Here is a 26,301-nt window from a genome sequence, read left to right as displayed (position 1 = left end):
AAAGACTGTAAACTAACACTATTCATGTATGAAGACATATGAAGTTACTTATACTTCATGATATATTAAGTTTTTAAGAAGGATATAAAAGTTGTATGTACGTTTGTATTATTTATCTATGTAATGTATTTTTCTATTAACAGCATATTTTGATCTCTAGTTGTTTTCGAACATGTTTGGCCTGCTTGAACAAGACAAGACATGTGTGTTTGATTTGGAAAGATGAAGTAAAACACTCCCTTTAGTGTTTGCACTTTAACTAATGTCATCTGTCTTCTTGAGATAACCTGTTGAAGCGTTTTATTAAACAATCCAATAACACCAAACACTTGTGTATCACATCTTTAACTGCATGTTTGTTTACGAAAAATATCAAATCCGCCATTCACATGGCAACTCAATGCATTTGGGCATGTACGGTGGCTGCATGGAAATCGCACACTTCTCTACAATATAATAGGCGAAAAACGTTGTGGAGGATTCCCTGTCTTGTAAATGAAGCACAATAGACCTTATTCAAAGCAGCGCCATGACAGGTATGAAAGTGAGGCTGTGAGGGATAGACTTACCGTGTTTCCAATGGCATCCGCTGTAAAAAGCTGAATAACGCGGTTAGATTACTTACAATTTTCCACAGTTTACATTGTCGGGAGTTTTTTGTCAACTGACATTTCTTTGAAAGATATTTTTCCAGTGTTTTATGAGCAGAACAATCCGAAAACACGTTAAATAACAGTACAGCCCATTGAAGAGATGCAAGTACAGCCTCGCTTTCATTATCATTAAAAATCAAAGATGGCGCTGCCGTGCCGTGAATAAGGCGTAGCCTATCCACAAGTTTCCCAGGGGCGCTCCTGTAAAAAATAAAGTGGGTGAAACTTCCGGTGAGGCGGCAGAAGTAGCATTCCAATGGTATTTTGTGTGTTAGTTAGCGAAGAGGCTAGCTGTTTTTCGGAGAATTATTTTACTATTTAAAGACGCAAATCTTTATGAGAGATGTCGTTACGGAGCTCAGGGACAACATGTGCTGTTCGCATAACCGGACTAAACTAATTCAGTGGCTTAAACGTGATTGTTTTGAACATAAGCTGAAAACGAAATCAGAGTGATCCTGCCAACGACTGTAGTTTCCATCACTCCCAAAAGACGACGAATCTTCCTGTGTACATTAGTTTAAATTCTTAATATTCTATAAACTCTATCAGCATGTGATTGGCTGTTCGCTGTACACCTAAACTCAGGATCAAAGCCTGTGTTGACAGAATACCAAATGTGCCAGTTAATGTATTCAATAGCACATTCATTTATAATTTTAAATAAACTCCAAAGCACAATGACTAAGTGTGTATTTTTTATTTTAATTGTTTGTCAGCTCGCACAACTTTGTCACCATGCCTTGATGAGTATTGATTATTAATAATGTTATAATACTTCTAATCAACTACTGCGGAGGGTAAAGGTACTGTTATTCACCCTTTTGAATTTCGTTGAGGTTGTGTTCCCACATCGTTAGCTAGTTTGGATCGCTATAACTTGAATGACTGTCAACTGTTGAATGAACGAGTACAAGCATGTCAAGTCGCGCTTTGTTTACTTCCTACCGGAAGTTGCGCCCACTTTTGCCGCAAGGCCTCATGGGGCGTAGGAAACTTGTGGATAGGCAAAGTTCCAGAAATTAAAATAATACTTTATTGGACAAAGCCGAGATGACAGCCAAAATTTCCAAGGATCAGCACTTTCCCCTAAAAGTGATCAGGCAACCATATCGTAGAGACTTGAAACTTTGAGGGATGGGAGTACCCCTCACCAAGGCTCGCTCCAATCGGCCTGATTGTGGCGCTACAACGATCAGAAGTCGGTAATGGCCAGGCATAGACAGTAAGGTATGGCTCTTAATGGATCTCTGATTCGTCACCGGCAAATTTTTGGTGTATTTTTGGCTTTTCCGAAAAATCTACTTTTGCGAACTAGTCCTAGGTTTTCCACTCGATTAGAAAGATTCTAGTCTGATATAGTCGATAATTATCAAATAATCGTCCACGATGCAAAACGCCAAAACGTTTGTGGCCACTTTTACTAAAACGGCTATCCCTATTCCCTAATGTTATCATTTCACCAAACTCAGTAAACGATACAAAATCATATTTGTGATACAGTGAGATCATGCTAGAGCTGTTTATTTTTGCACACTGCAAACTGATTTACATGCCATTTTTACAATAGCAGGAAATATACAGTAAATAGTCTGCAATGAGCTCATTGAAATCAGCTGCATTATTCTACCCCACAAAAGCAAAACTTTGAATCTAGCACCACTTAGTGTAACTTAATTGTAATCACAAGAGGAATGAGAACTGCTTCCAGAAACACGTTTAAAAATAAATAAAGAGAAACAAATACAGACACACTGTGTTAAAGGTACAGCCTTGTATTGAGATATGCACGTTATAAAATACAGACAACCGTTTATAATGCAGAATGAAATAATTATGAAACATCTCTTAGTCAATATGACCGTCCAAACATTGTCGATGCATTCATGGCACAGGTAGCACAACTTTCTCAGTGCATGCTAAAAAAGAAATCTGAATAAAATATTTTTATATAGAAAATACAAACACAACCAGCTTCCATTAAATTCTGCAGTACAGTCATTGAGCTTTTTCACGGTAAAGGCCACAAACAATACGATTTGATTATGAAGTGACAAGGTCTGAGAACAGCTTTGCCTTTACATGTTTCTATCAATCTGATCATCCCACAAACACAGGACAGACCCCTTTCAAAGATAGAAATGACACACACAAATCAGTGTCCATCCTGTCTGACCATATTCAGTCTACCGTGTTACAGATATTCTCAACCACTCGGTTGAACTCGTCGGGCTGATCGGCGTAGACGTGATGGGAAGCGTCTTCAATCATCTGCAGAGAAAAACCAACAACAATTACACATTTTTGTTTCTCCATGAAAACGTGCAATCGCTGCAATTTCTCACTCACCGTGACACTGGTGAAGCTTTTGCCTCTGATCTGAGCGACGGTGTCTCCAGTCGAGCTGTCCACCCAGGAGAGCGATCCGTATAGCATGCTGACGGGTGTCGATGGTGGCAGCAGGTTCACACGCTGAACCATGGGTCTTTTGGCCCAGCCCAGAGACTCAGACATGGCTTTGAAACCCACCTCACCACTGAGAGGAAAACAGAAGAAAATACACTATTGCTTCTACATCTAGAAAGTCAGTGTTCAACAGCCTATGTTATACCCTTTTACAAAGTCTTGATTTTGTTTCTGTGGTCTACCACAATATTTTTCAAGCTTAAATGTTTAAAAAACACATTATTTTTCACATATTTGACATTGTTGCAGCTACAATCTCCCCAGTCTTTCAGTAACGCTCTGTTTAGTTCCTGTCTCTATGAAGCCCCTCCTTCTGAAAACCACACTGTGCTCTGATTGGTTGGCTGGAGCAGTGTGTTGTGATTGGTCAAAGGCTTCGAGCGTGTTTGGGAAAATGCCCCGCCCCTTACCATAAAGAGTTTCAACACACTACTAATGCCCTGTCCCAAATGGCACACGCCATATGCACTCACGTTCTTGTGGACTTAAGGCCATTGCACACCGAGTCCGAAATTCGCATCCGAAATTTTCGCACGTTAAAAAAAAAATTCGACCTCACGTTATGTCAGCCACGCTTGCACACCGCCTCCGAAACTTTCGTCCGTCATAAAATTAATCGGATCGGGTTCGATTTTCTGCGTTTTTCGCATCCAGAGCCAGCATTTTGAGAGGTCTTTTGACAATTCAGGGCCGGGGGAGCTCGTCCTCAAATCATTGCACATATGCGCCGTGCTTTCAGTTTCGGTTTTCAATTCGATCAAGTGTTTATGTTCTCTTCTCTATATTGGATTATGAAATTAATAAACCTCCCCTTTCAATCAGATTGAAATTTAGGATCGAATAAGGTGTGATTGAGCAGCCTATTCGATAACTAATGTATTATTTGGGCACAATATACACAATAACAGCCTAGCTGTTCTGTCTGCCCAGCGCTTACAACGGGCCGCGCGCGGGTGTGTGTGTGTTTGTCCGTGTGTCCATACCTGGTCCATTTCAGACACACTGCCAGTCTCCGTTCAGAATCGATTGGTTCACGGAAATTGGTGGTCTTGTTTTTAATATGTGGCTCCAGAATCGCTAGCAAAGCATCGAACTGTCCCACTGACATTCTGAGGTAAATTTTGAATCGCTCGGGATAAATTCGCAACTCCTTGATAAGGAACTCGACTTCCTCTCGGCGCAATTTCAGGATTGGATGGACGTAATATTTTCTCTTTCTTCCCTTTTCAGAGAGGGCAAAAATCATCCTCACTGCTTGACGAATCCATTTGGTATTTTTGCGTTTTTTCCCGCAAAGGTTTAAGAAATACGCAACGGACTCGGTGTGCAAGGTTTGTATGCGTGACGAATTTTTAAGCTGACGAACACGAAAATACGCATACGAATATTTCGTGCTCAGTGTGCAATGGCCTTTACAATGGCTGCTGCGTGCGTGTTTCCATTAAGGGGATACTCCGCTTTTTTTGGAAATAGGCTCATTTTACCACTCCCCCAGAGTAAAACAGTTGAGTTTTACCGTTTTCCAATGCATTCAGCCAATTTTCTGATATTTAGAAGAATATCAATAACCAGACAGTTTCTGGTCTCATTGACTTCCATAGTAGGAAAAAAAATATACTATGAAGTCAATGAGACCAGAAACTGTCTGGTTCCTGATATTCTTCTAAATATCAGAAAATCGGCTGAATGGATTCGAAAACGGTAAAACTCAACTGTTTAACTCTGGGGGAGTGGTAAAATGAGCCGATTTCCCCAAAAAGTGGACTATCCCTTTAGGTCCAAGAGACTGTAGGTTGTCCCATTTGTCATTTTAAGTTTCAGAAGCAGTGGCAGCTGGTGAAATATATTGGAGGGGGGGGCTGAATAAGAGGGGGGTCTGGGGGTCCCCCCCCCCCCCCAGAAAATTTTGAATTTAGTAGATGTGATTTCCTGCATTCTGGTGCATTTTAGGCCTTAGGCCATGCCCTTACCTATACCAATAAAATAACTTAAACCAGTCAATACCAATGGTCAAATAATACAATAATAATAATAACAGTTTGACAGTTAATGATAATGAACAAGTTGCATGTTTATTATGCTCTGTGTGCTGACAGAAAAAGTGCAAACGCATAATATTGATAAATTATAATATAGGTAATACAAAAAATAATAGGTAATACAACAATCTAGTTTAATCAATCCCCAGCTGTAGACTACATATTTTTGACAAATTGACAATTGGATAATGGATAACAATGTGTTGATACTAGAGAAAGAGAGGGTGTGAAACCAAAGCTGAAACCAACGGTAGTGATCAATCAGGACGAGGGAGAGGACGCTGGCGCTGTCTGTTCGCCGCTTCTCCATTCAGATAATACCTGCTGCCGCTCATCTTAAGTCCTTGAAGGGTGCACGTGCAAAATTTTATTCCAACCTCATCAATAAGAACACTGGAAATTCAAAACAGCTCTTTTCTACAGTAAACAACCTCCTGAAGCCGAAATCATCTATATCCACTGAGGCCACAGTGGAGCGATGCAACAGCTTCATGGACTTCTTTAGATCCAAAGTCAATAACATCCGCACTTCATTATCCGGCTCTTCATCACTGTTTCCATCCTCCTCCAACCCCTTGTCTGATGGATTGATGACACTTCCGTACTTTACTGAGGTCCAGCAGAGCCATGTTGAGGAAATCATCAATAAAATGAAGCCGTCCGCCTGCATCTTGGATCCCATCCCGACTGTCCTGCTCAAGTCACTCATTCCCACTGTCAGCCCAATCAGCACTGACTTTATTAACCTTTCACTAAAAACAGGCGTTGTTCCACCTGCCCTTAAAGCTGCTGTCATTCGTCCGATACTGAAGAAACCAACCCTTGACCCAGAGGTCCTGGGAAACTATAGACCAATCTCCAACCTCACCTTCCTGTCAAAGGTTCTTGAGAAGGAAGTTGCCTTTCAGCTTCACAACCATCTAGAACACAATAACTTATATGAGGTTTTTCAATCAGGTTTTCGTTCGTCCCACAGCACCGAAACAGCTCTACTAAGGGTGACAAATGACCTTCTCATGGCAGCTGACTCAGGATCACCATCACTGCTCATCTTACTCGACCTCACGGCGGCATTCGACACGGTCGATCATACCATCCTTCAGGACCGCCTCCACAATATAGTTGGACTATCAGGAACAGCATTGCAGTGGTTTCAGTCGTACCTCTCTGGCAGGACTGAACGAGTAATTTTGGGAGAATGTGAGTCCAGGCTGTTCCCTGTTACGTGTGGTGTTCCGCAAGGGTCGGTTCTTGGCCCTATCCTTTTTATCCTATACCTGCTTCCCCTCGGTTCTGTCATCAGCAGACATGGTCTATCCTTTCATTGTTATGCAGATGATTTGCAACTTTATATTAAAACTCCTCCAAGCTCCTCCGCAATTCTGTCGCAACTCAACACTTGTCTCCTGGAGATAAAGGAATGGCTGGCAAGCAACTTCCTCCAGCTAAACTCCGGTAAAACGGAGGCATTACTTGTTGGAACCTCACACCAGATCCACTCCTCTCCCGTATCTCAACTCATTCTGGACAACCAAGCCATCAATTTCTCCTCCACAGTTACAAACCTTGGGGTTAGGTTTGACCCCCAGCTGACTTTCAACGAACACATAAAATATATTTGCAAAACCTCCTTCAACCATCTTCGCAATATCTCCAAGCTACGTCCTCTTTTAACCTTTTCGGATGCAGAGAAACTTGTCCATGCTTTTATTTCCACCAGGTTGGATTATTGTAACGGGCTCTTCACTGGCATCTCTGCCAGAAACATGCAGAAGGCTACAATACATCCAAAATAGCGCTGCCAGAGTCCTCATGAGAGTCTCCTCATGAGACTCCCATCCTACACTCACTCCACTGGCTCCCTGTTGCATTCCGGATCGATTTCAAAATTCTGCTATACACACACAAATGTATCACTGGACATGCACCACCATACTTACAAGAACTCACCACCCTGAAATCCTCCTCCCGCACTCTCAGATCATCAGGTCACCTGCTTCTTCAGGCCCCGACTACCAGACTCCGTACCATGGGGGACCGAGCTTTCTGCTCAGCTGCACCCCGGCTTTGGAACCACCTCCCGAGTGATCTGAGAGAAGTACAGAGCCTGGACGCCTTTAAGGCAGAACTGAAGACTTTTTTATTTAGAAAGGCTTTTAATTTATATTGCTGATTGTCTTATTGTTTTATTGTTTTAGTATCCTGTAGCTATTATTGTTGTTCTTTTATGTAGCACTTTGGGATTCTTTGGAATGAAAAGTGCGTTATAAATAAAATCTATTATTATTATTATTATTATTATTATTAAAAAAAAAATGTCCCGTGGTGCGCGTGCACGGTGCACTCCCCTAATCTGATACTGTGGGCGATATTTTCAGCGCCCCCAAACCATAAAATTTGACGACGCTTGTTGGAGAGGCTTTGGACTGTTAGGTTTGGATTAGGTAATGGATGAGTAAACCCTTCTGGGTGCCGGTAAGAGCACAAATAATGAGGAGACAGTTGGTCAGATTAATTTGGTGTATTGTAGATAGATGGATAGGCCACAACTGTATATTCAATGATGTACATAGTCGATCTGAATAACACAGAACGATCTATACAGGACATGTCCGGACATGCACTTATGTCACGGACGCTTAACTCTATTCAGATCAAGTTACACAACTCAAAATCAACCTAAATATAATAAAAGTGACTTACTTTGAGGGCAATGACTAACATCACAATATTAGAGTTGCACCAATCACCCTGAATGAACGGGAATCAACTTTACAGCTGACAGCTCTCACAGATTACATGCACTCAGCAGATAGCGGCTGTACACAGTTCTGCAGGTTACCATGACTACGGTTTCAGAATAAAAGTCCCGACTGAATGAGCCTTTAATACAACGCTGATTGGCGAAATATAAACTTTTTTGCATAGCAACCGGGGAACCATTGGCTTAAATTCCAGCACTGTGGGGCTGAGCGAACTGGCGCCCTGAGAAGACAGCCTATTGGCTATACTACTACACCAACATGATAAAAGTAACAAAAGTGAATGCAAATATCATTCTGGTGAGTTCAAAACACGTTTCAAAGTAAAACCATTATTAGCATATAATTAACACAGATTATTTTTCAAAATGATAAATTATAATATATATTAAAAAAACAGACAGACAGGTCGGAGGGAGGGCGGCGCCCCAGTGCCCTCTATGGGCGAGCCGCCCCTGTTCAGAAGGGTGTTTTCGAGCGCCCCTTTAAACACTAAAGAAAGGTGAAAATGTGAAACAGCTTAATAGGTATTCTTTAAAACGACTGTACCTCGGGCTCTGGGCGTTACAGTGGTAAATGTATTGTGTCATGGTGTCGTCATCAAACAGATCCTCAAACTTCCTCTTGAAGTCAGGACGGAATCTGTTCACCAGCCCCGGACCTGCAGGTGAAGACGTGATGTGAGCTAATGTGTATTTTTCTCTAAGTGGAAATGAACAGTAATTTGAAAGTCATTGTAGTACCAGTTTTGGCCACAATCTTACATCCGGCTATCAGTTACAAATCGTTCATTATTGTTAATTTGCTAGGAAAAACAAAAAGGTGTGTTTGAATATTTGTGTGATAAACAACCATGCGTCTGCATAGTTCCAGATCAGTAACGTGATGTTCCCTCTGTAGGAGATTCAGAGCATCATGGTCACAGTTCTCACACTCACCCCAGGGTCCAGCTGCTCTGATGACGGCTAGTGGGTTGAAGAGGCTGAACACTGAAGCAAGAGCCTTCACCCAGCGAGGTGGCGATACCCTTTTCAGCTCTGACCCTTGACCTCCTGACTCCTGTGGCTGAGGCTGGGGTCTCTCAGGGAAACCCCACGCGTCCACCAGGATCAGGTGACTGACTCTAGTGGACAAAAACACGACTGGTCTCAGGGTTGTGTAGGTCAGTATATTAAAGGGAAACTCACTTTCATAACATGTATAAACATTTTAAAGCAACTATAAAAGGGATCAGTAACATTTGTGTTTCAGAAATTAGATATGGGTTTAAAATGAAATATTAGTGAAAATGAAATAATAGAAATTACGGATGTAAATTAGCCCTGTGGCTATAATCCGGCATGTTTGCGTCTGTTTTGTTGTCTCAATTCAGATGTTCATTAATGTGCATTGTCCCTATCAAATAAATAAATAAATAAAATAGTGAGTAGCTGACAGCTCTTATTGTAAACTATTACTATATAATTGACTACATAAGCTTTCTTTGATACCTTTCTGGATGTTGAATGGTATACGACGTTGCTAGGTAACCACCCAGGCTGTGGCCCAATAGGATCATGCGTTCCAGCCCCATAGATTGTCTCCATTGCTCTATTGAATTAACGAACTGCTCTTCGGCCAATGAGGCTTCGGATGGGAATGAGGGGCGAGAACTGCGCCCGAAGCCCAGCAGGTCAATGGCGTAGACGGGTCGAGAATGACACAACGCGTCCAAGTTACGGATCCAGAGGCCGACCCCCCCTCCAAACCCGTGGACCATCACGAGGGGCGTCTGGGCGGCTAGAGAGAACCGGACACAGTCAGACTTTTGCTAAATAATTTTGCAGCAACTGTAGATGAAGATTAGAAACTCTACCTTGGTCTTTATGTTTGAGAGCGGTCTTATTGGTGACTTTAAGGGTCCATATTCTGTTTTGATCTGGCAAAGTCACAAATCTGGACCAAACGTTATTCTTTATACCTGGAATAAACAGGTAAAACTTTACAATAGGGTTAACATGAACTTAGAATGAACAATACTTCATTATTCTTAGTTAAAATGAATTGAAAAATGTAATAATACCTTATTAAAATCAAAAGTTGTATTTGTTAACATTATTTGTATTATCTTACATTAGTTAAGATGAATACATACTGTAACAAAAGAATACATTAACTAATGAACCTTATTGTAAAGTGTAACCAATGTATCTTATACAAATTCTAAATATTAAAATGGATCAGTGAGGATCTTACAGGCAATAATTTTTGCCTCGGCAGTTTTCAATAAGGACATGGATGTGGGTCTCCAAGAGGGCCACCAGGACCAGTTCCCAGAGGTCGGCCTAGAAAGACAGATACATGTGAAGTGACTGGAGGGGTGAGAGCAAGAGACTGTCCACCCCTGTGTACATACTGCATTACGTCATCTGCCTTTATACACAGTACAAGCCTGTCACCTGCTGCCAATAAACCCTGTATTAATAATGCTTTGTGGGTACAATTCATTCGCAAGCACACTTTTTTTTTTTTTTAAATAAACACTTTATTATTATTAAATATTTTTATTTATGGTCTACTCTGAATTGTCATGTAAATTAAATGTTCACCTAACATTTAAACATTATTACTTCAATAAAAAATAATAAGACAGACAACGTTAGAAGTTAATTATTTTAGGAACATTACATTTTATTCATTCATATATATATATATATATATATATATATATGTTCTGTACATCATATGAATAAAAGGTACCTTTATCATTTAAATTTAAATTTTAGTCTTACATTAAAAAATAATGCTCCCATGAGCAAACAATAGAGAAAAGTTAGGTTATGTTAGTAGCATCACTTCATTATTCAATATTTTCTATTTATAGTCTGCTGTACATCATATGAGCTAAAGGTCCCATTAACATTTACATTTTCTTCTTACATTTAAACATTAATATTCCTATGCCAATAATAACACTAAAAACTTTAGAAGTAAATTATTTTATAAGTATCACTTTATTATGAAATACTTTTTTAATGGTTTATCATATAAATAAAATGTGCCATTTAGATTTAAATTTTTAGTCTTACAGACAGAATTATGTTAGTAACATCACTTCATTATTAAATATTTTCTATTTATTTATATTTATCATATGAATAGAAGGTGATATTAACTTTTACATTTTAAGTCTTAAATTTAAAAATAAATATGCTTATGAGATAATACAACAAAACAATTAAGCTGTAAAATATTCTATATTGTTATCTGGTTGAAAAACTGAGCTATGTACTGTGACGTAGGCTAATAACTCAGCATGACTTTGCATAACCTTATGAAATCATCCAACACAAGTCATACCAGCATGTATGATTTATTCTATTACTTCATTTCAGACATTCACGGCAGGGATCCTGAAAATAGTGAAATGTTAAACATACAGTGTTACATAACGGAAGGACACTTCATGTTACATGAGCGACTCATATTGTGTAATATGATTGTGTTTATTAAAATATCAGGGTACTCACTCTATGTCAGTCTCGTCTTGCATTGTGGCGTTTGCAGGAGACATTATAAAGCATAATACAAGAACAATTCAGGACGAAAGAATGTTATACTCCAGGTTGGTATGTTCACTACCGGACCTGTCACATTCAGTCGCTTTAAAGGCCAGTGTTTGTGTTTTGTAACACTGACGTCAGAGCATTTAAAGGAGCCGCATCATAGAAATAAAATAAATATGAAATGGCATGAAACGCACTGTCGTGAACATATTTCTATATAAAGTTATCGGAAATTTTTATGTTTTAAACATTGCTGTAGTAATGAGATTATAAGATATGGAATAATCTTAGCTCTGATCCATTTCCTGTAGCATTTTCTTGACATTGGAATTTCGTATAATTAATATATGCAATACAACGAATTTATCTGGATAACTCTGTTTTCTGGATTTTTTTTTCCAGACAATTATTATTTATTTTCACAATCGTCTCTAGTTATTCAGAGTGGATTTGGAAAATTAGGCCTACTAATAGAACATTTGTTTTTGTAGTTTTAATTGATGTATTTGATGTGCTATTTTGTTTTAGACATGTATTTTACAATCTAAGGAAATTGTGTATAGAATGTCATTTGGCTAAATTGTATTATGCTTTATATTAAAAAAATAATATTACTGTTTTAAATGTGATATGAGTGTCAGTCTTTTTATAGTGTTAAAGGAATTGGGTTTAACATCATTATTTTCTTCAATAAATATCAATGTTCAAAGTTTATGTTAATATGATTATGGAATGTACCTGTTTGTTTTCTTGAACACGAACGCTTCACTGACGCTTCACGAGCATCGGAACTAAAATTCACCTGCAGTTTCAATGGGGAACATTTAGTGGACGCACATCTGCCTCTCTCTGCTTACACGTCATTCATTTCCTTGCTGCTTGATTTCTAGGCATACTGTTCTCGTGTTGAGGAGAAATCATGTCTAACTCTGTATTTTCTGTCTTGTCGCGTTTTGTGGAGGAGTACAGGAGCAGCACACCGAATAAGCTGAAGATGATCGACGCATATATGCTGTATATTTTGCTGACAGGAGTGTTTCAGTTCCTGTACTGTGTGCTGGTGGGAACGTTTCCCTTCAACAGCTTCTTATCTGGATTCATTTCATGTGTGGGATGCTTCATTCTGGCTGGTATTTACGATTATTTAATCATATATAAATAGAATCAAAAGTTATTGTTTAAAGGGCTTATTTTGTATCTTTTTCCAGTTTATATATGTATGCCTGTACAATGCTAATTATTATTACCTAAAAGGCAAACGACGGTCATGTAAAATTTAATTTTTTTATGAACTGTCTTTATGATTTCAGTATATATTATGCACACACATGCATACACTACAGGTTAAAAAAAAGTTTGCAATAATAAAAAAAAAGGTTTTTGAAATAAGTATATTATGCTCAACCAGGCTGAATTTATCTGATCAAAAATACAGTAAAATTGTTAAATATTCATGCAATTTAAAATAACTTGTCTGTTTTAATGTATGTTAAAATGTAAATTGTTCAGCTATTATTTTCAGTCTGTAGTGTTATAATGTACACACACACACACACACACCATTTAGATGGTAAAACAACTTAATATTATAAAATAATAGCATATTATAATATAAAAACACCAAAAGGGCAAACGACGGTCATTTAAAACTTTATTTTTTATGCTTTTTTAAAAAAAATTTTTTTTATGATTTCAGTATATAATATATTATGCACACGTGCATACACTACGGGTTCAAAAAAAGTTTGCAATAATTTAATATATATATATATATATATATATATATATATATATATACACAAGTACATTTTGCTCAACAAGGCTGAATTTATCTGATCAAAAATGCAGTACAATTGTGAAATATTCATGCAATTTAAAATAACTTTTTAATGTTTTTTAATGTATGTTAAAATGTAAATTGTTCAGCTATTATTTTCAGTCTGTAGTGTTTTATATATATAATGTACATAAACACACACCCCATTTAGATGGTAAAACAACTTAATATTAAAAATATCAGCATATTATAATATAAAATAAATATTAATTATATTTCATTGTTTTATCTTTATTTATTTAATGTGATTATTTAAAGATTATTTATTAAGATTATTAGATGACAATCGGACAGATAAATGTATATATAAAAAAAATTGGTATCGGTCACAAAATAAAAACATCCCATGTTTTCTAATCCTTAACCACTTAAATAACCACCAAACAATGTTGATATATCCAGGTCTTGTATGTGTGTTTAGTGCTGTAGTAGTACATTTTAATTAATTGATTATTAATGTCTTTGTGTTCTTCTGTCTTCAGTATGTCTTCGCATCCAGATCAACCCTCAGAATAAAGGAGATTTCCTGACCGTCTCTCCTGAGAGAGCTTTCGCTGACTTCCTCTTCGCTCACACTGTTCTGCATCTAGTGGTCATCAACTTTGTTGGCTGAATGAGAGCGTCTTACAGCAGGTGTGTGTACAGCAGATGGTTGCATTTTAAGAATGATTCAAAATCACTTTTCATGTGCATAATCTTTAAACTATATTTAGTCAAATCTGTGTGTGATTCGGTTCCATTGTTATATGAGGTCTCATAGCTCAGAAACCAGAAAACAAAGCAACAAAATTGCAGATATGTATCCTGATCCTTTTAAACTACACTCTAGACTGCTTGCTTGCTAAGCCAATTCTGTTACTGGATGTACTACTGAACATCTCAATAGACTCTCAACATCTGAGTCACTGTCACTGAGGACAAAGTTGTTGAATTTCATTTATGAAGAAAAAGGTTGTTAAAGTGTTATATATTTGCGCAAATCATTTTACGCCAGACTACTTCACACACGAGGGCGAGTGTCAAGATTTTTAGATGAATACGACAGTACATGCTGAGTTGAATTGAACTTAAAGGGGTGGTTGATTATGATTGCACTTTTCTAACTTTAGTTAGTGTGTAATATTGCTGTTTGAGCGTAAACAACATCTGCAAAGTTACAGCACTCAAAGTTCAAAGCAAAGGGAAATATTTGCTTTTAAGGCGAGATACGGCAGACAAAATACCCATTTCTGTCAAATACCCTCTGTAGTACATGTACCCCAGGTTTGGAACCACTGGAGTGGCCAGCAGTATATTATTGAACTTGTGGAGAACATTCCTGTGTAATTGGAGGTGTGTCCATGTTGTTTTGAGAATGTATTTTCTTTTACCTCTGATGTATGGAAGTTACATTATGTGTGTGAATGATAATGGCAGTATGAGTGCAATGTGTGATGTCAAATCTTGGAGGCTACTCTTACCCTAAATTCCAAAAAAAAAAAAAAAAAAAAAATCAGTTTTATACACAATTTTATTCTCTTAGCTAGACAAAAAAACAGTACAGTAACTATCGTCAATTGCTAAGACTGAAAGATGGACATGAGGGATATTTCAATGGTCCTCTGCCATAGTGACAAAACACCTACACATTTTGGCTTACACAATGCCAAAGGGACTAAGCATTTTGTTGGCACTGACTATTTAAAGGTGGAATACCTTTAAACTAATTAATTTAACGAACTAATTTACTTTTAAACCTGACTTTTCTTGCGGTTATTTCAGTTTAATGAAAAACATGTCATTAAACGTAACATTTATAGAAATCGAACTTTACCTCATCCATGACAACTACTTTTCGATTCCCGTCTGACTGATTTATCCACGGTGGAGTTGAAAACAACAGTTCCCATCATTCCGCGTTCCTCCACGACGTCATCAAGCAAAGCCATTGTTGTTATTTTGAATGTAGCGCCCTCTAGCGGCATAAAATCTTAGGTATTCCACCTTTAATTGAGAAAGATATTTAGTTTTGCCATATGAGTGAACTGTTTTGGGAGAGGTGTGAGCTTTTGCAAGTGAGCTATAGTGTTGTGCTGAACTGTAAGACTGTTTTGCCATATGATCTTAGAGTTTTGAGAATGTAATTTCTAGAGCCAGACCGATATTATCGGCCGATATTAGGCATTTCTTAAACTATAGGTATCGGCAGTTATAATGGCCGATAAATGAATATTTCAAAAATAAAATAAAAAACGGAGGAAACCATGTCATGAGAGTTGGAGTTGTATAGTTTGTCCACCAGAGGGCACTCTACACAGTCCCTGTTGAGTTGGTCACGATACATACATTGCTTGAATAACAACTGAAAGAACATCCCCATCAGTTCTCCTAAATCAAGCATGACAAAATTTGTGACTATCATGTCCAGTTTTGCTGCTGTTAAATAAGCCGAGAGTGAAGCGGAATTAGCTAGTAATAGTTACGTTATGTTGTTATAGTGTAGTCCTTTTAACTTTTGACAATGTGACTGAAGTATTCTTTAATAGCGCGTGACAGTTATAGCAATGAGACGTATCATCTCTCCTTGGCCTGTTATATTGAAAATGTATGTTTTACAATTTGTTGCGCGTTTCTGAAATAATAATAATAAAAAAAAATATCGGCCGAAATATCGGATTTTAAAACCAATAAATATTTGTATCGGTATCGGACTTCAAAATCCTTTATCGGTCGGGCTCTAGTAATTTCTGTTTCAAGAAATGAGCCAAACCAATGGTTCATGTTCGTTCGATGAGGATTTCAGTTAACATTCGTTAATTTAGAAAAATGTAAAAGTTCAGTTTAAAGTGATCATAATGATACATGTTCATGATAGGATAAACTACTGGAGCTTTAGGAAGAAATCATCTCAAAAGATTGTCTGTAAATGTATTTTTTATTAGTGCTGTCAAATCAATTCATCACATCTAACATAAAAGTTTGTGTCTGTTATTTTATGTCTGATGCTTGACAGCACAATCTTGGATTCTCAAGATGAACTGGTCTGGTAGACCACCTTTGATGAATTATATTTGTTATTTCTTCACAGATATGAAGACCGAATCCTGCAGAACAACTACAAACACAACAGTCTGTGGATCTCTCAATGTTAATATATGTTTTGACAGAATTGTCATTCATGATCAGTTCTTGTCCTGTTCCTTAATTTTTCTACTTTTGTAAAACTTTCTGAAAGTTATGAAAGAAAATAAATGCCTTAAAAAAACAATTCAGTGATCCTGTGGTGTGTCTAGGTACTCACATCTGAATCTTTGTGTTTAGGATGGTTTTAGAATATATATAAAAATTGAACAAGCCTATTATTTTGAGTCTAAATGAAGCCAGAATCATTCTGACATAATTGTTAAAGTTACAAACAATGAAGCAATTCACTTTTTGCAGACATCAGTGTGAAAAAACAGCACATTTTGTGTAAGGATTATAGGCCACAGTCTATATTAGCATTGCACAATTGCAGTGTGGTACTCAAAAGGTTAATCTCCCACATCTGGGCATGGTTTAGGCAGAAGGAAGTGAGAGCAAACGCATTCCTTCTCACAACAGCTGTCAGTATTAAAGAGGGACTCCGATGGTTTCACACGATGACTCTTCCGCTACTTCTAACCATTCTTGTTCTTGGTGAACTGCCAGGTGAGCTTTTATCATTCCTTTTGCAAAAACAAACGTTGAAAAGCCATTGAAACCATTTTCCATAACTGTTCATTTTGAGCAGAGTTTGGAAAGCCATTCTGCAGCTAAAATTGGTCATGGGTTTAAACTTCCTCTTTGGAATATTATATTGAACTTTAAGCAGTTTTAAAACCCAGAATTGTAAAGTGTTCCTAGTATCAACTAGTTGAGTTTTCATATAAAGGATAAAGCTGTGACCCCAATTCCAAGTATTTTGGAAGCGCCGTCTAGCTCTTCCAAACTTTTTTTTTTTCTTTTATGCTTGATTGTAGTTTTTGGAAGATTGATGGTCAACAGTTTTTGGATGTTTTGAATTTCATAAGTTAAATGAAAAAGTGAAATAAAAAAAAAAGGACTGAAAACGGGCATATTGGCCACAGTAACAAACGGCTATTTTATGCAGCCATTGTAAGATATTTACAATTTTTAGCTTTATTAAGAACTTGATTTTTTGCTTTTATACCAGAAGCATTTTGGCATTAATATTAATGTTAGAGTGAACCAATGTATTTTTTTTTTTTTTTTACAGGCATCAGTGTGCAATCCACCAAAACACAAACATCTACAAGATTACAGAAATGATTATAATAATCAATAGTAATTTGAATATGTACTAATGATTTAAAAGCCATTCACTCTGTCCATTCAAAGACAGAGGAAGCATGCGTATCACTGTAGAGACATTTTGAGTCTTTTAAGGTCAAGAAACAAATTTATATATTTATATTAAAAAACATATACACTCTTAGAAAAAACGGTTCTATATATGTAGCATAGAGTGCTTTACTCAACTCCAAAGGACATTTTATGCTAAAAAAAGGTTCAATAATTACGAGAAAGAACACTTTTGGCACAAAGGTTCTTTAAAGGCTATTATTCTTTCATATTTTACATTATTCTGCAACATTTTGTAGTTGTTATTAAATTACTGTTTATTAAACTGTTATAGTAAGTTAATATCACATTTTAATCATGCAGAGTTTTGGAGGATAAAAACTGAAATGGCACTCTTCGTGTGTGCATTTTTTTAACCACCATATCTTGAATTTTGTGATCATTCACATGCATTGCATTTTAGGGGTTCCAAATAGTGCTTTAGAACGTTTTGAGGTTCTATAGAACCTTTTCTTCTAAGAGTGTATGAATTGCCATGAACTCGTTTTTGTAATTTATTGCTCTTGATATCATATATAATACTTTTATTTGTAATATCGGTAACACTTTACAACTTACAAGGTTTCATTTAAGATAAAGATACATAACATTAACAATAAACAATACATCTACAGTTTTGATTAATCTAGTTAATCTTTACTAATAAGATTTTAAGATCAAAAGTAGTATGTTAACATTATTTGAAAGTACATTTTTTGTTTAAAATGAACAAAATGTGAACGAGTCAATGCATCATCGTTACTTCTTCCAAAAGGTGTGCCCCTGATCCGCTATGGTGAAGCCTAAGCGCCTTATTGACTGTCGCGCCATCTTTGATTTTTAATGATAATGAATGCGTGGCTCTGAGGGATAGACATCTCTTCAATGGGCTGTACTGTTATTTAATGTGTTTTCGGATTGTTCTGCTCATGAAACACTGGAAAAATATCTTTCAAAGAAATGTCAGTTGACAAAAAACTCCCAACAATGTAAGCTGTGGAAAATTGTAAACAATCTAGCCGCTTTATTCAGCTTTTTACAGCGGATGGCAAACACGGTAACTATCCCTCACAGCCTCACTTTCATACCTGTCATCATGGCACTGCTCTGAATAAGGTCTATTATAAGTGTTTATATTTTAGACCTATAGGTGTGTGTCTCGTCACCTTTATTTATGTAGCGCTTTATACAATATAGATGAACCATCAGGGATAAATAGGAAAATAACAATTCTATGATGCAAACAGAGTTCAATTCTGTTTCAAATTAGCTCTAAAAGGACAATAGTAAGCATTCATTATTCAGTTAAGATCTGTTTAGTGACTTGTTGATTCATTTTGTTTCTATTACTGTAAAGTTCAAATCACCTATAAAGCAGCTCTGGGGAAAACAATGGTGTCATCGTCCAGCTCTCATCCAATAGTGTCAATAATTTGGCAGTAAATTAAGTCATATATGGTGTGGCAGAGGTTGTAGGGCATTTTTTAACTGATAAATTTCATCATGTAGCTCTCCAACTGAGTTCACTGTAAAGCATTATCTTGTGAAAGCACACATTCATCCATTCAAGGGGTGTCATGAAATCTTGGGGCTTTTCATTATCTGGTTGGATCTGTTTTTAGGTTCCTACTGCACCCTGACCACTGTAGGAGACCAGACTGTGCTGGAGGGTCAGTCCATCACTGTCCCGTGTCACTATAACCCGCAGTATATCAGCAATGTGAAGTACTGGTGCTCCGGCCGGATGAAGGACTTCTGCTCCAGCTTGGCACGCACCGATGACCCCACATCAGCCCCTAACGCCAGGGGAAGGGTGACGATCGCGGATGACCCCTCGCAGCATGTGTTCACCGTGAGCATGCAGGACCTGACGGTGGGGGATTCGGGGTGGTACTGGTGTGGGGTGGAGCTCGGAGGGATGTGGGTTGCTGACAGCACTGCCTCCCTTCATATCAACGTCATTCAAGGTGAGTTAAAGCTGCAGTCTGTAGTTTTTCCTCTTTGTCGCCATCTCTGTTCGAAATGTGCAATTGCAGTCATTCGCGGAATTATCGACTTCACGTGGGTTAACGCCCTCTCAACACGACACAGCGCGGATGAACACAATGTTTGAGGAGACGGTGAGGCTGTCCGGTGTACTGGCATTCAGAGTAATAGATTAACAGACTGCAGCTTTAAGAAAGTCATTAAATCGTTTGAGTTGGCTATGCTAAATCCGGGACACTACTCAATCTTACATCATGAAAATATTTTATTTTTTTATCAAAGCTAATTAGCAGAGGTTGGTTTATGTTATACTGATATATAGAATATTTGCCTATAAAATAGATGGCAGTTATTTTAATGCTAGTGAATTAAACAACTTGAAAATGCCCCATCCCACACACATCCAAACTCCAAAAAAACCCCCATAAGACCATTAAGAGGTTTGCATGGAGACTATTGTTTTAACACCACATTTCCTTCTGTATTTGTATTAATGCAGAACTATCTCTGCACAGTGGAAAAATGTATTTATACATTTAAAATATTTATAAATTATATATTAACATTTTATTCATCATTCTAATATTTTTGGGTACATCTTTTTAATTTATGCTAATTTAAAATTAGGTCGACAATTTGAAGGGGATTTAAAAAAAAAAATCCCCTTCAAAAAAATATTTTAGGTTTTCCTAAAATATTCATTCAAAACATGAAGCAGCACAGCTGTTTTTCTATCCCAACATTGCTAATAATAATAAGAATTGTTTCTTGACAAGCAAATCAGCATAGAATGATTTGTGAAGGATCATGTGACACTAAAGACTGGAGTAATGATCACATGAAGAAACTCCATTTTACTGTATTTTTGATCGAATAGCCTACTTTTTCTGGTTTGTGAAAGACAAAAAAATCTTAGACGCCAAACTTTTATAACACAGTCTCATCCCAAGAAGTCATATAACGGACGTCTTGGGACGTCTTTTGTTTTGACCATACGTCAACATCGGCCTTTTTAGGGTACCCAAACGTCGGTTACGGCCGTCATACAACTGACGCTTTACCTTTAACGTCGGTTAGGTGACGGGGTAGGTTTATGTCTGGGGTAGAGTTAGGATCCGATAACGTCAACCGACGTTTAAGGGTACCCTAAAAAGGCGGATGTTGATATATGGTCAAAAGACGTCCCAAGACGTCAGTTATTGACGTCTTAGTATATATGTATGTGTGTGCGCCATTTTGAAATGCGAGTTTTTCTGACTGTATTGATTTAAAATGATTGCTTCTCATATTGCTATGTGGTTTATCTCTAAATGAGATCTATAAACCACTAAAGCGTGTGTGAAGGTGTCATGTAGTCAGCGTGGTGGTTTTGTTGCAGGTGTGTCAGTGGTGAACAGTATGGTGAGTGGAGAAGAAGGCAGTAGTGTCACTGTTCAGTGTCTCTATGGTAAGAACCTCAGGTAACCCAGCCAGCACATTTATTTTTTTAATTGTTTATGTTCACGAGGCACTAAAATGCAAATGTAGGCTAATTAACTGTCAATTTTGTCCCCGCTCCCTTTTGGGGGAAACTCCCCATAGACTTCAATACAAAATAACGGCAAAAACCAACGTCCGTACACAGCCTGACAGGCGTGAATAACTTAAGAAATCACTTGTATAAAACATGTCAAGTAATTATATGTCCACCCTGCCTGCCATAGAGCGTGAAAGATACATTTTTTTTTATGCCCGTTATCAACTAGCCCAGGCTACCTGTCATCATCATCATAAATTCATAGTATATCCATTAAGGTTTTTTTACTTTAAAAAACTGAATAAAATCATTCACTGGCTTACAGGCCACTGGGTGGGGTTGTTACACCAATTTGACGCTAGGAGAATATGTTTTTAAATTGGCCAAATTAAGTTTGTGTATGTGGGTGGACATATAATTACTTGACATGTTTTATATAAGTGATTTCTTAAGTTATTTACGCCTGTCGGCTGTGTACGGACGTTGGTTTTTGCCTTTATTTTGTATTGAAGTCTATGGGGAGTCTAGTTTGTTTTCCTCCAAAAGGGGGCGGGGACCTATTCAGAGACATTCTATGATGCAGCACCGGTTGTGCGTATGCCTAACTTTCTACCATAGACATATACACTAGACCTCACCAGTTCATTGGAACGAATGCGTCAATAGAGCCGCCATCTTGAAACAGGGGAGCCCCTCCACTTTAATGCATCAGCGTCAATGTAGTAGACACAGGTCTAACGGAATCATCATGAATGTGATTTTTTTTTTTTTTGTTTGTTTCCAACGGTCAGACATGTATTTATCATTGATGCCAGAACGTTTTTTTTTTTAAAACATTCTTCCTAGTTCAGATTTCATCCGTGAACATCATACGCTGCACAAAAGTCCACCACCATCAATGAATTCGAAGTAAAGGCAGAGATAGCAGCGTTACCTAGCTACTTCCTATGACAAGACCCCTGTTCCAAGATGGCGCAGGTTTTGATGCATGATTAGAACCCCAAGGTGAGGTCTAGTGTATATGTCTATGACTTTCTACAATTGCGTTTTTTTTAAATCACTGCAGGTCCAGTGAGAAGCAGTGGTGTCGCAGTGGGAACTGGAAGTCCTGCATGGTGACGGATTCTGGAGGAACATTCATCAGAAGAAACGTGCTCATCCACGATGACAAGAACAGCATGTTCACTGTGACCCTAACGCAGCTGGAGATGAGAGACTCGGGCTGGTACTGGTGTGGTTCCGGTCAGCAGAACAGCCTTGTTCATGTGTTAGTTACACCACAAGCCACAACACGTATGTTGCACAACCTAGACAGTAAAAGCCTATTGCTAACATCTCTACATTCTTAATTTTTTTTGTTGAAAGTGCATGCAAAACTCTGTTTAAGTGCTGTGGTTGCTGCTGCATTGCATTATGAACGTTTGTTTGGAAGTGGAAAATTAAAAAGTTCATTGTAACTTTATTTTGCAATTCTGACTTTAGTTATGAGTTTAGATGAAAATTCAGAATTTCAAGACACCCTCTGAATATTGAGAATTAAGTGAGTTGAGCTTTCTATCTCAATTCTTGGCTAAATGGCTTTCATGCTTGGGTGGTTGAGGTGTTTTAAAGATCGTTAAATATAACAAATAAAATAATGTCTAATTGGTCTAGCAGTTCCAGATGAAAAGTCAGAATTGTTTGTGAGATCACGTTTTTTTTTTTTTTTTTTTTTTTTTTACATGGTGGAAACTGATCTGAAGTTAAACTCTTACTGAATTTTGTCACATTTGTTGTGTGTCCTTGTGCCAGGGGCCACAGTGTCTCCTGTCCAGCATTTGGAGACTACAGTCCGGGCTCCGTCTGTAATGGGCACAAATGACCCTCACAGGTGACCTCTGTACATTTCCTCATGACTGTTTTCACATGAAGGGATAAAAAGCTTTCAGCAGTGAGCGATGCAGAGATCTGTAAAAATTACAGTTGTCTATTGACATTGATGAACAATAGGTGTATAAACACAAGTGTATAAACTCAGTGAGAGTTAGTAGACATGTAGGGGCGTTATTTATAGCCCACAGAATGTGTTAAAGGGACCATCAAAATAAAGTGAACCCGATATTTGACCAACACTAATATTGGTATTCGACTAACACATCATGTCTGTTTTCAGTCGTCCTGTTTGGGAGTCTCCTCTCGTGGTGTGTGGGATAGTACTTCTGGTCATGACTGTGTCTCTGGCACTTTGGAAGTTGCGGAAACAGTATAGTACGTTTTTTGTGTTTTTAGTGGCTTGAAATGTTTGGTTACTTACAAACTCATCTGCAACTTTAGTCTATTCTGATTTGTAAGGTTAAACAATGTCTCTGGATTTGACTACCTGTTTTCCATCAATTGTGTTCTCATTTTTTTCAACTATTTTTGGTTTAATTTTTGCAGAGAAAAAGCAGAAGCATCAAAGGACAACGATGATCGGACAAACGAACGAGAATCTCACAGTCAGTGCAATTTATCTCTGTTATCTTAGACAAAATTCCCAATTTACTTTCTACATGTGTGTAACCTTGTCTATTTGAGGATGATGCATTTGTGCATGTTATTATGAAAATGAGATAAGAAATAAAAAAAAATTGCCACTTTTTATCTCACAACATTGACAAGTTCTCACAATGTCGAGTTTATATCTCATAATTGTGAGAATAAAACCGTTTAAAAGGTATAAACTGACAATTCTGACCTTTCTCGCATGCAAAATCACAATTCTGATTTATTTATTTTTCTGACAGTTGTGAGATTAAAAGTTCCAATTATTTATTTTACTTTTTATTCCATGGTGGAAACAATCTTATGTTATTCCAATAATTACTACAAAAAAAATGTGTCAGTTTGGTAAGCAATTTGTGGAGAATAAAATTGGCATCTGAAGAAGCATGATTTTTTTTTTAAACTTAAATAAGTATTGTAATTATTAAATACTTGCTTGTTTAAAAATAAAGCATGTTTCAATTAGTTCCAGACCATTAAATATGAAATTATGGTCTTGGAAGCAAATCTGGATCCTTCTCTTTCATTCAAAACTGCCACAGCTTTGAACGCTCTTATTGGTGGCTTTAGTCTCCGCCCACTCCTCCTGCACCAATCGGAACACTTGACTGCTTACTAATCACAGCTGCACTGGTGTAATGGAGGTTATAAAGCTTTTCTGGTGACCAGCATAGATATCCATAATAAAGGCTAGATGTCTTACAGCGGAGTCTCTATCGTCATCACCGGCGGCCATCTTGTCACAGGCAAGCTTTCTGATGGGCTCTGTGGTTCCTGATGTAAGATGATCGATCAGCACGAACACAAATACTCTTATCTCTCTGAAATCTTGACGGATTTACAAACGGTTTGGTTTCTTAAACATTATTAATGTGGTGTACTGTTATTTATTTATACACTTTTTGTTCATAAGTTTGCAGTGTCATAACTACATCTCTGACATTTATAACAAACCAAACCGTTTGAATATCGGTAGAAAAATGAGCAAGTTACGGTTATTTAAAAAGGACATGCACCATTAAAACACAATGTTACGAGTGAGCGAGTTGCCTGTGACAAGATGGCCGCCAGGTGCGGACGTCGACCTCCATTGGCCGGCAGCGCGGACAAGACATCTAGCCTTTATTAAGGATATCTATGGTGACCAGTGAAAGTTTAATGATACAAATGGTGATGACAAGGGATGCATTAGTATTCTACTCGTTTCCAGATGTGTCCATGGACAGAAGGAGATTATAAGAACACCTCAGTGATTTTCCTGAATACTCCAGCTCAGCAGGTCCAAATGCTCTAACTTCTGGGAAACAACTCATGGACATGGAGTATTTAAAGTGAACTGATGGACACTATGACTCAAGTCTTTGTAAGACCCACAGAATCGAGACATTTCTTTACATTTAAAGGAAAACTCCACCGTTTTTTAAAATATGGCTTATTCACATTCTTTCCTACATTTAGATATGTGTGCAAATGCATTTTTGTCTCAGTGCATGCATTGTTTTAGTTTGACAGGGTCGGCGCTAGCTTAGCTTAGCACAATGAATGGATTCCTTTGTTGCCAGCTAGCATGTCCTGAGTAAAAGTGATTAAAAAAAATAAACAAACCCACGTAATTACTTCTTGTGGCCTGCGTATTCACAACGAGTACAAATAGCGACGCAGATTAACACTAGGCGATTTCCTACTAGGCAGATATTGACTTGGGACTATATTAGGGGGAAGCACAGGCGAAGCACTGCTGCTAAGGCGAATCACTGCTACTTGGGCGCAGAGACGTCACGCAACACATGAAATCCCACATAAGTAGGAAACTTATTTTCAATTGGCACACATGCCTTAGGTTGCCAACCCCTGCTTTACAGTAACACAATCCATTACTGTACGAGTGATATATTGACTTTTTAATTTATTTATTTTTACTAATTAAGGTTTATTTTATGTACAATTCTAAATTTGTTCGTGGGAAGAAATCTTGATTGCTCTGCATTTTATCGATATATATTGTTTTGAAGGGGTGGTCAAAATCCCTTGCCTCTTCAGCATATATCATATATCCTTTTGAATGCTTATGTTTTTCTTTTATAAAATCAATAATTAAGTATATTCATTATTACTTAATCATTTATCGACATATAAATTTATTCTTTGTGCTCTTGCTTGTGAAATAATATTCTTAAATGCGTGCTGATGTAAGTCACCAGCTTCTTTAGGTGCACAAGGCCATTTGTCTCTTTCTCTGGTCTCAGGAGAAAGGTTTATGGATCCTAAAGGCGTCGTGAACACATATGTCCAACACATATGATACTTCTCTGTACAGATGGTCAAGCTATATTGAGCATTGCTATATTGAACTTTAATTGTTGTATTAAAATGTATTCTTTCTATTATATTTGTTTTCTGAGGAGCAAATGTTATCTGTTTTTCTCCCAAACGAGTGAATGTTTTACCATTATGTTTTGGTACACTTAACTGATAATAAGCCGCTCTGACTCTCTTCAGCCTTGATGGGAGCTCTTATTTGCTAGTGTCCTAGGTGAATGCGGTAACAGTGAAAATAGTTTCCGGGAAATAGGGATTTTGGTTTATGTTTGAGTGTTAAACATAAAGGGGTC

The 26,301-nt window shown here is 37.5% G+C and overlaps 3 protein-coding genes across 5 annotated transcripts; 2 read left to right on the top strand and 1 right to left on the bottom strand.

The window, feature by feature from the left end:
• Positions 1–2,412: 2,412 nt before the first annotated feature.
• abhd4 (abhydrolase domain containing 4, N-acyl phospholipase B) lies at positions 2,413–11,590 on the bottom strand. The gene is made up of 8 exons (XM_039676058.2): positions 11,430–11,590; positions 10,156–10,244; positions 9,776–9,880; positions 9,411–9,699; positions 8,859–9,043; positions 8,470–8,581; positions 3,003–3,189; positions 2,413–2,924 (listed from the first exon to the last, which is right to left on the bottom strand). Exons 1-8 carry the CDS (start codon positions 11,471–11,473, stop codon positions 2,835–2,837), a joined length of 1,101 nt encoding a protein of 366 aa, XP_039531992.1. The 5' UTR covers positions 11,474–11,590; the 3' UTR covers positions 2,413–2,834.
• Positions 11,591–12,306: 716 nt separating this feature from the next.
• dad1 (defender against cell death 1) lies at positions 12,307–16,549 on the top strand. The gene is made up of 3 exons (XM_039676066.2): positions 12,307–12,595; positions 13,785–13,935; positions 16,370–16,549. The coding sequence occupies exons 1-2, from the start codon at positions 12,385–12,387 to the stop codon at positions 13,913–13,915; spliced, it is 342 nt and encodes a 113-aa protein (XP_039532000.2). The 5' UTR covers positions 12,307–12,384; the 3' UTR covers positions 13,916–13,935; positions 16,370–16,549.
• Positions 16,550–16,851: 302 nt separating this feature from the next.
• Positions 16,852–24,984, top strand: pigr (polymeric immunoglobulin receptor). Of its 3 annotated transcripts, none has more exons than XM_089131511.1 (8): positions 16,857–16,971; positions 19,287–19,631; positions 21,029–21,110; positions 22,233–22,459; positions 22,958–23,036; positions 23,319–23,413; positions 23,585–23,643; positions 24,900–24,984. In XM_089131511.1, exons 1-8 carry the CDS (start codon positions 16,923–16,925, stop codon positions 24,981–24,983), a joined length of 1,020 nt encoding a protein of 339 aa, XP_088987637.1. In that variant the 5' UTR covers positions 16,857–16,922; the 3' UTR covers position 24,984. The 3 variants fall into 3 exon arrangements, with proteins under 3 accessions (XP_088987638.1, XP_088987637.1, XP_088987639.1); XM_089131513.1 differs by lacking the exon at positions 16,857–16,971 and adding an exon at positions 18,545–18,721; XM_089131512.1 differs by lacking the exon at positions 23,319–23,413 and having other exon boundaries at positions 16,852–16,971.
• Positions 24,985–26,301: the final 1,317 nt, after the last annotated feature.

The sequence above is a fragment of the Pimephales promelas genome, chromosome 5 (assembly GCF_988280905.1).
Source record: "Pimephales promelas chromosome 5, fPimPro1.hap1.1, whole genome shotgun sequence".
Classification (NCBI taxonomy): Eukaryota; Metazoa; Chordata; class Actinopteri; order Cypriniformes; family Leuciscidae; genus Pimephales; species Pimephales promelas.
Note: the sequence above shows the minus strand (reverse complement) of the source record. Positions and strands in the feature narration are given on the sequence as shown.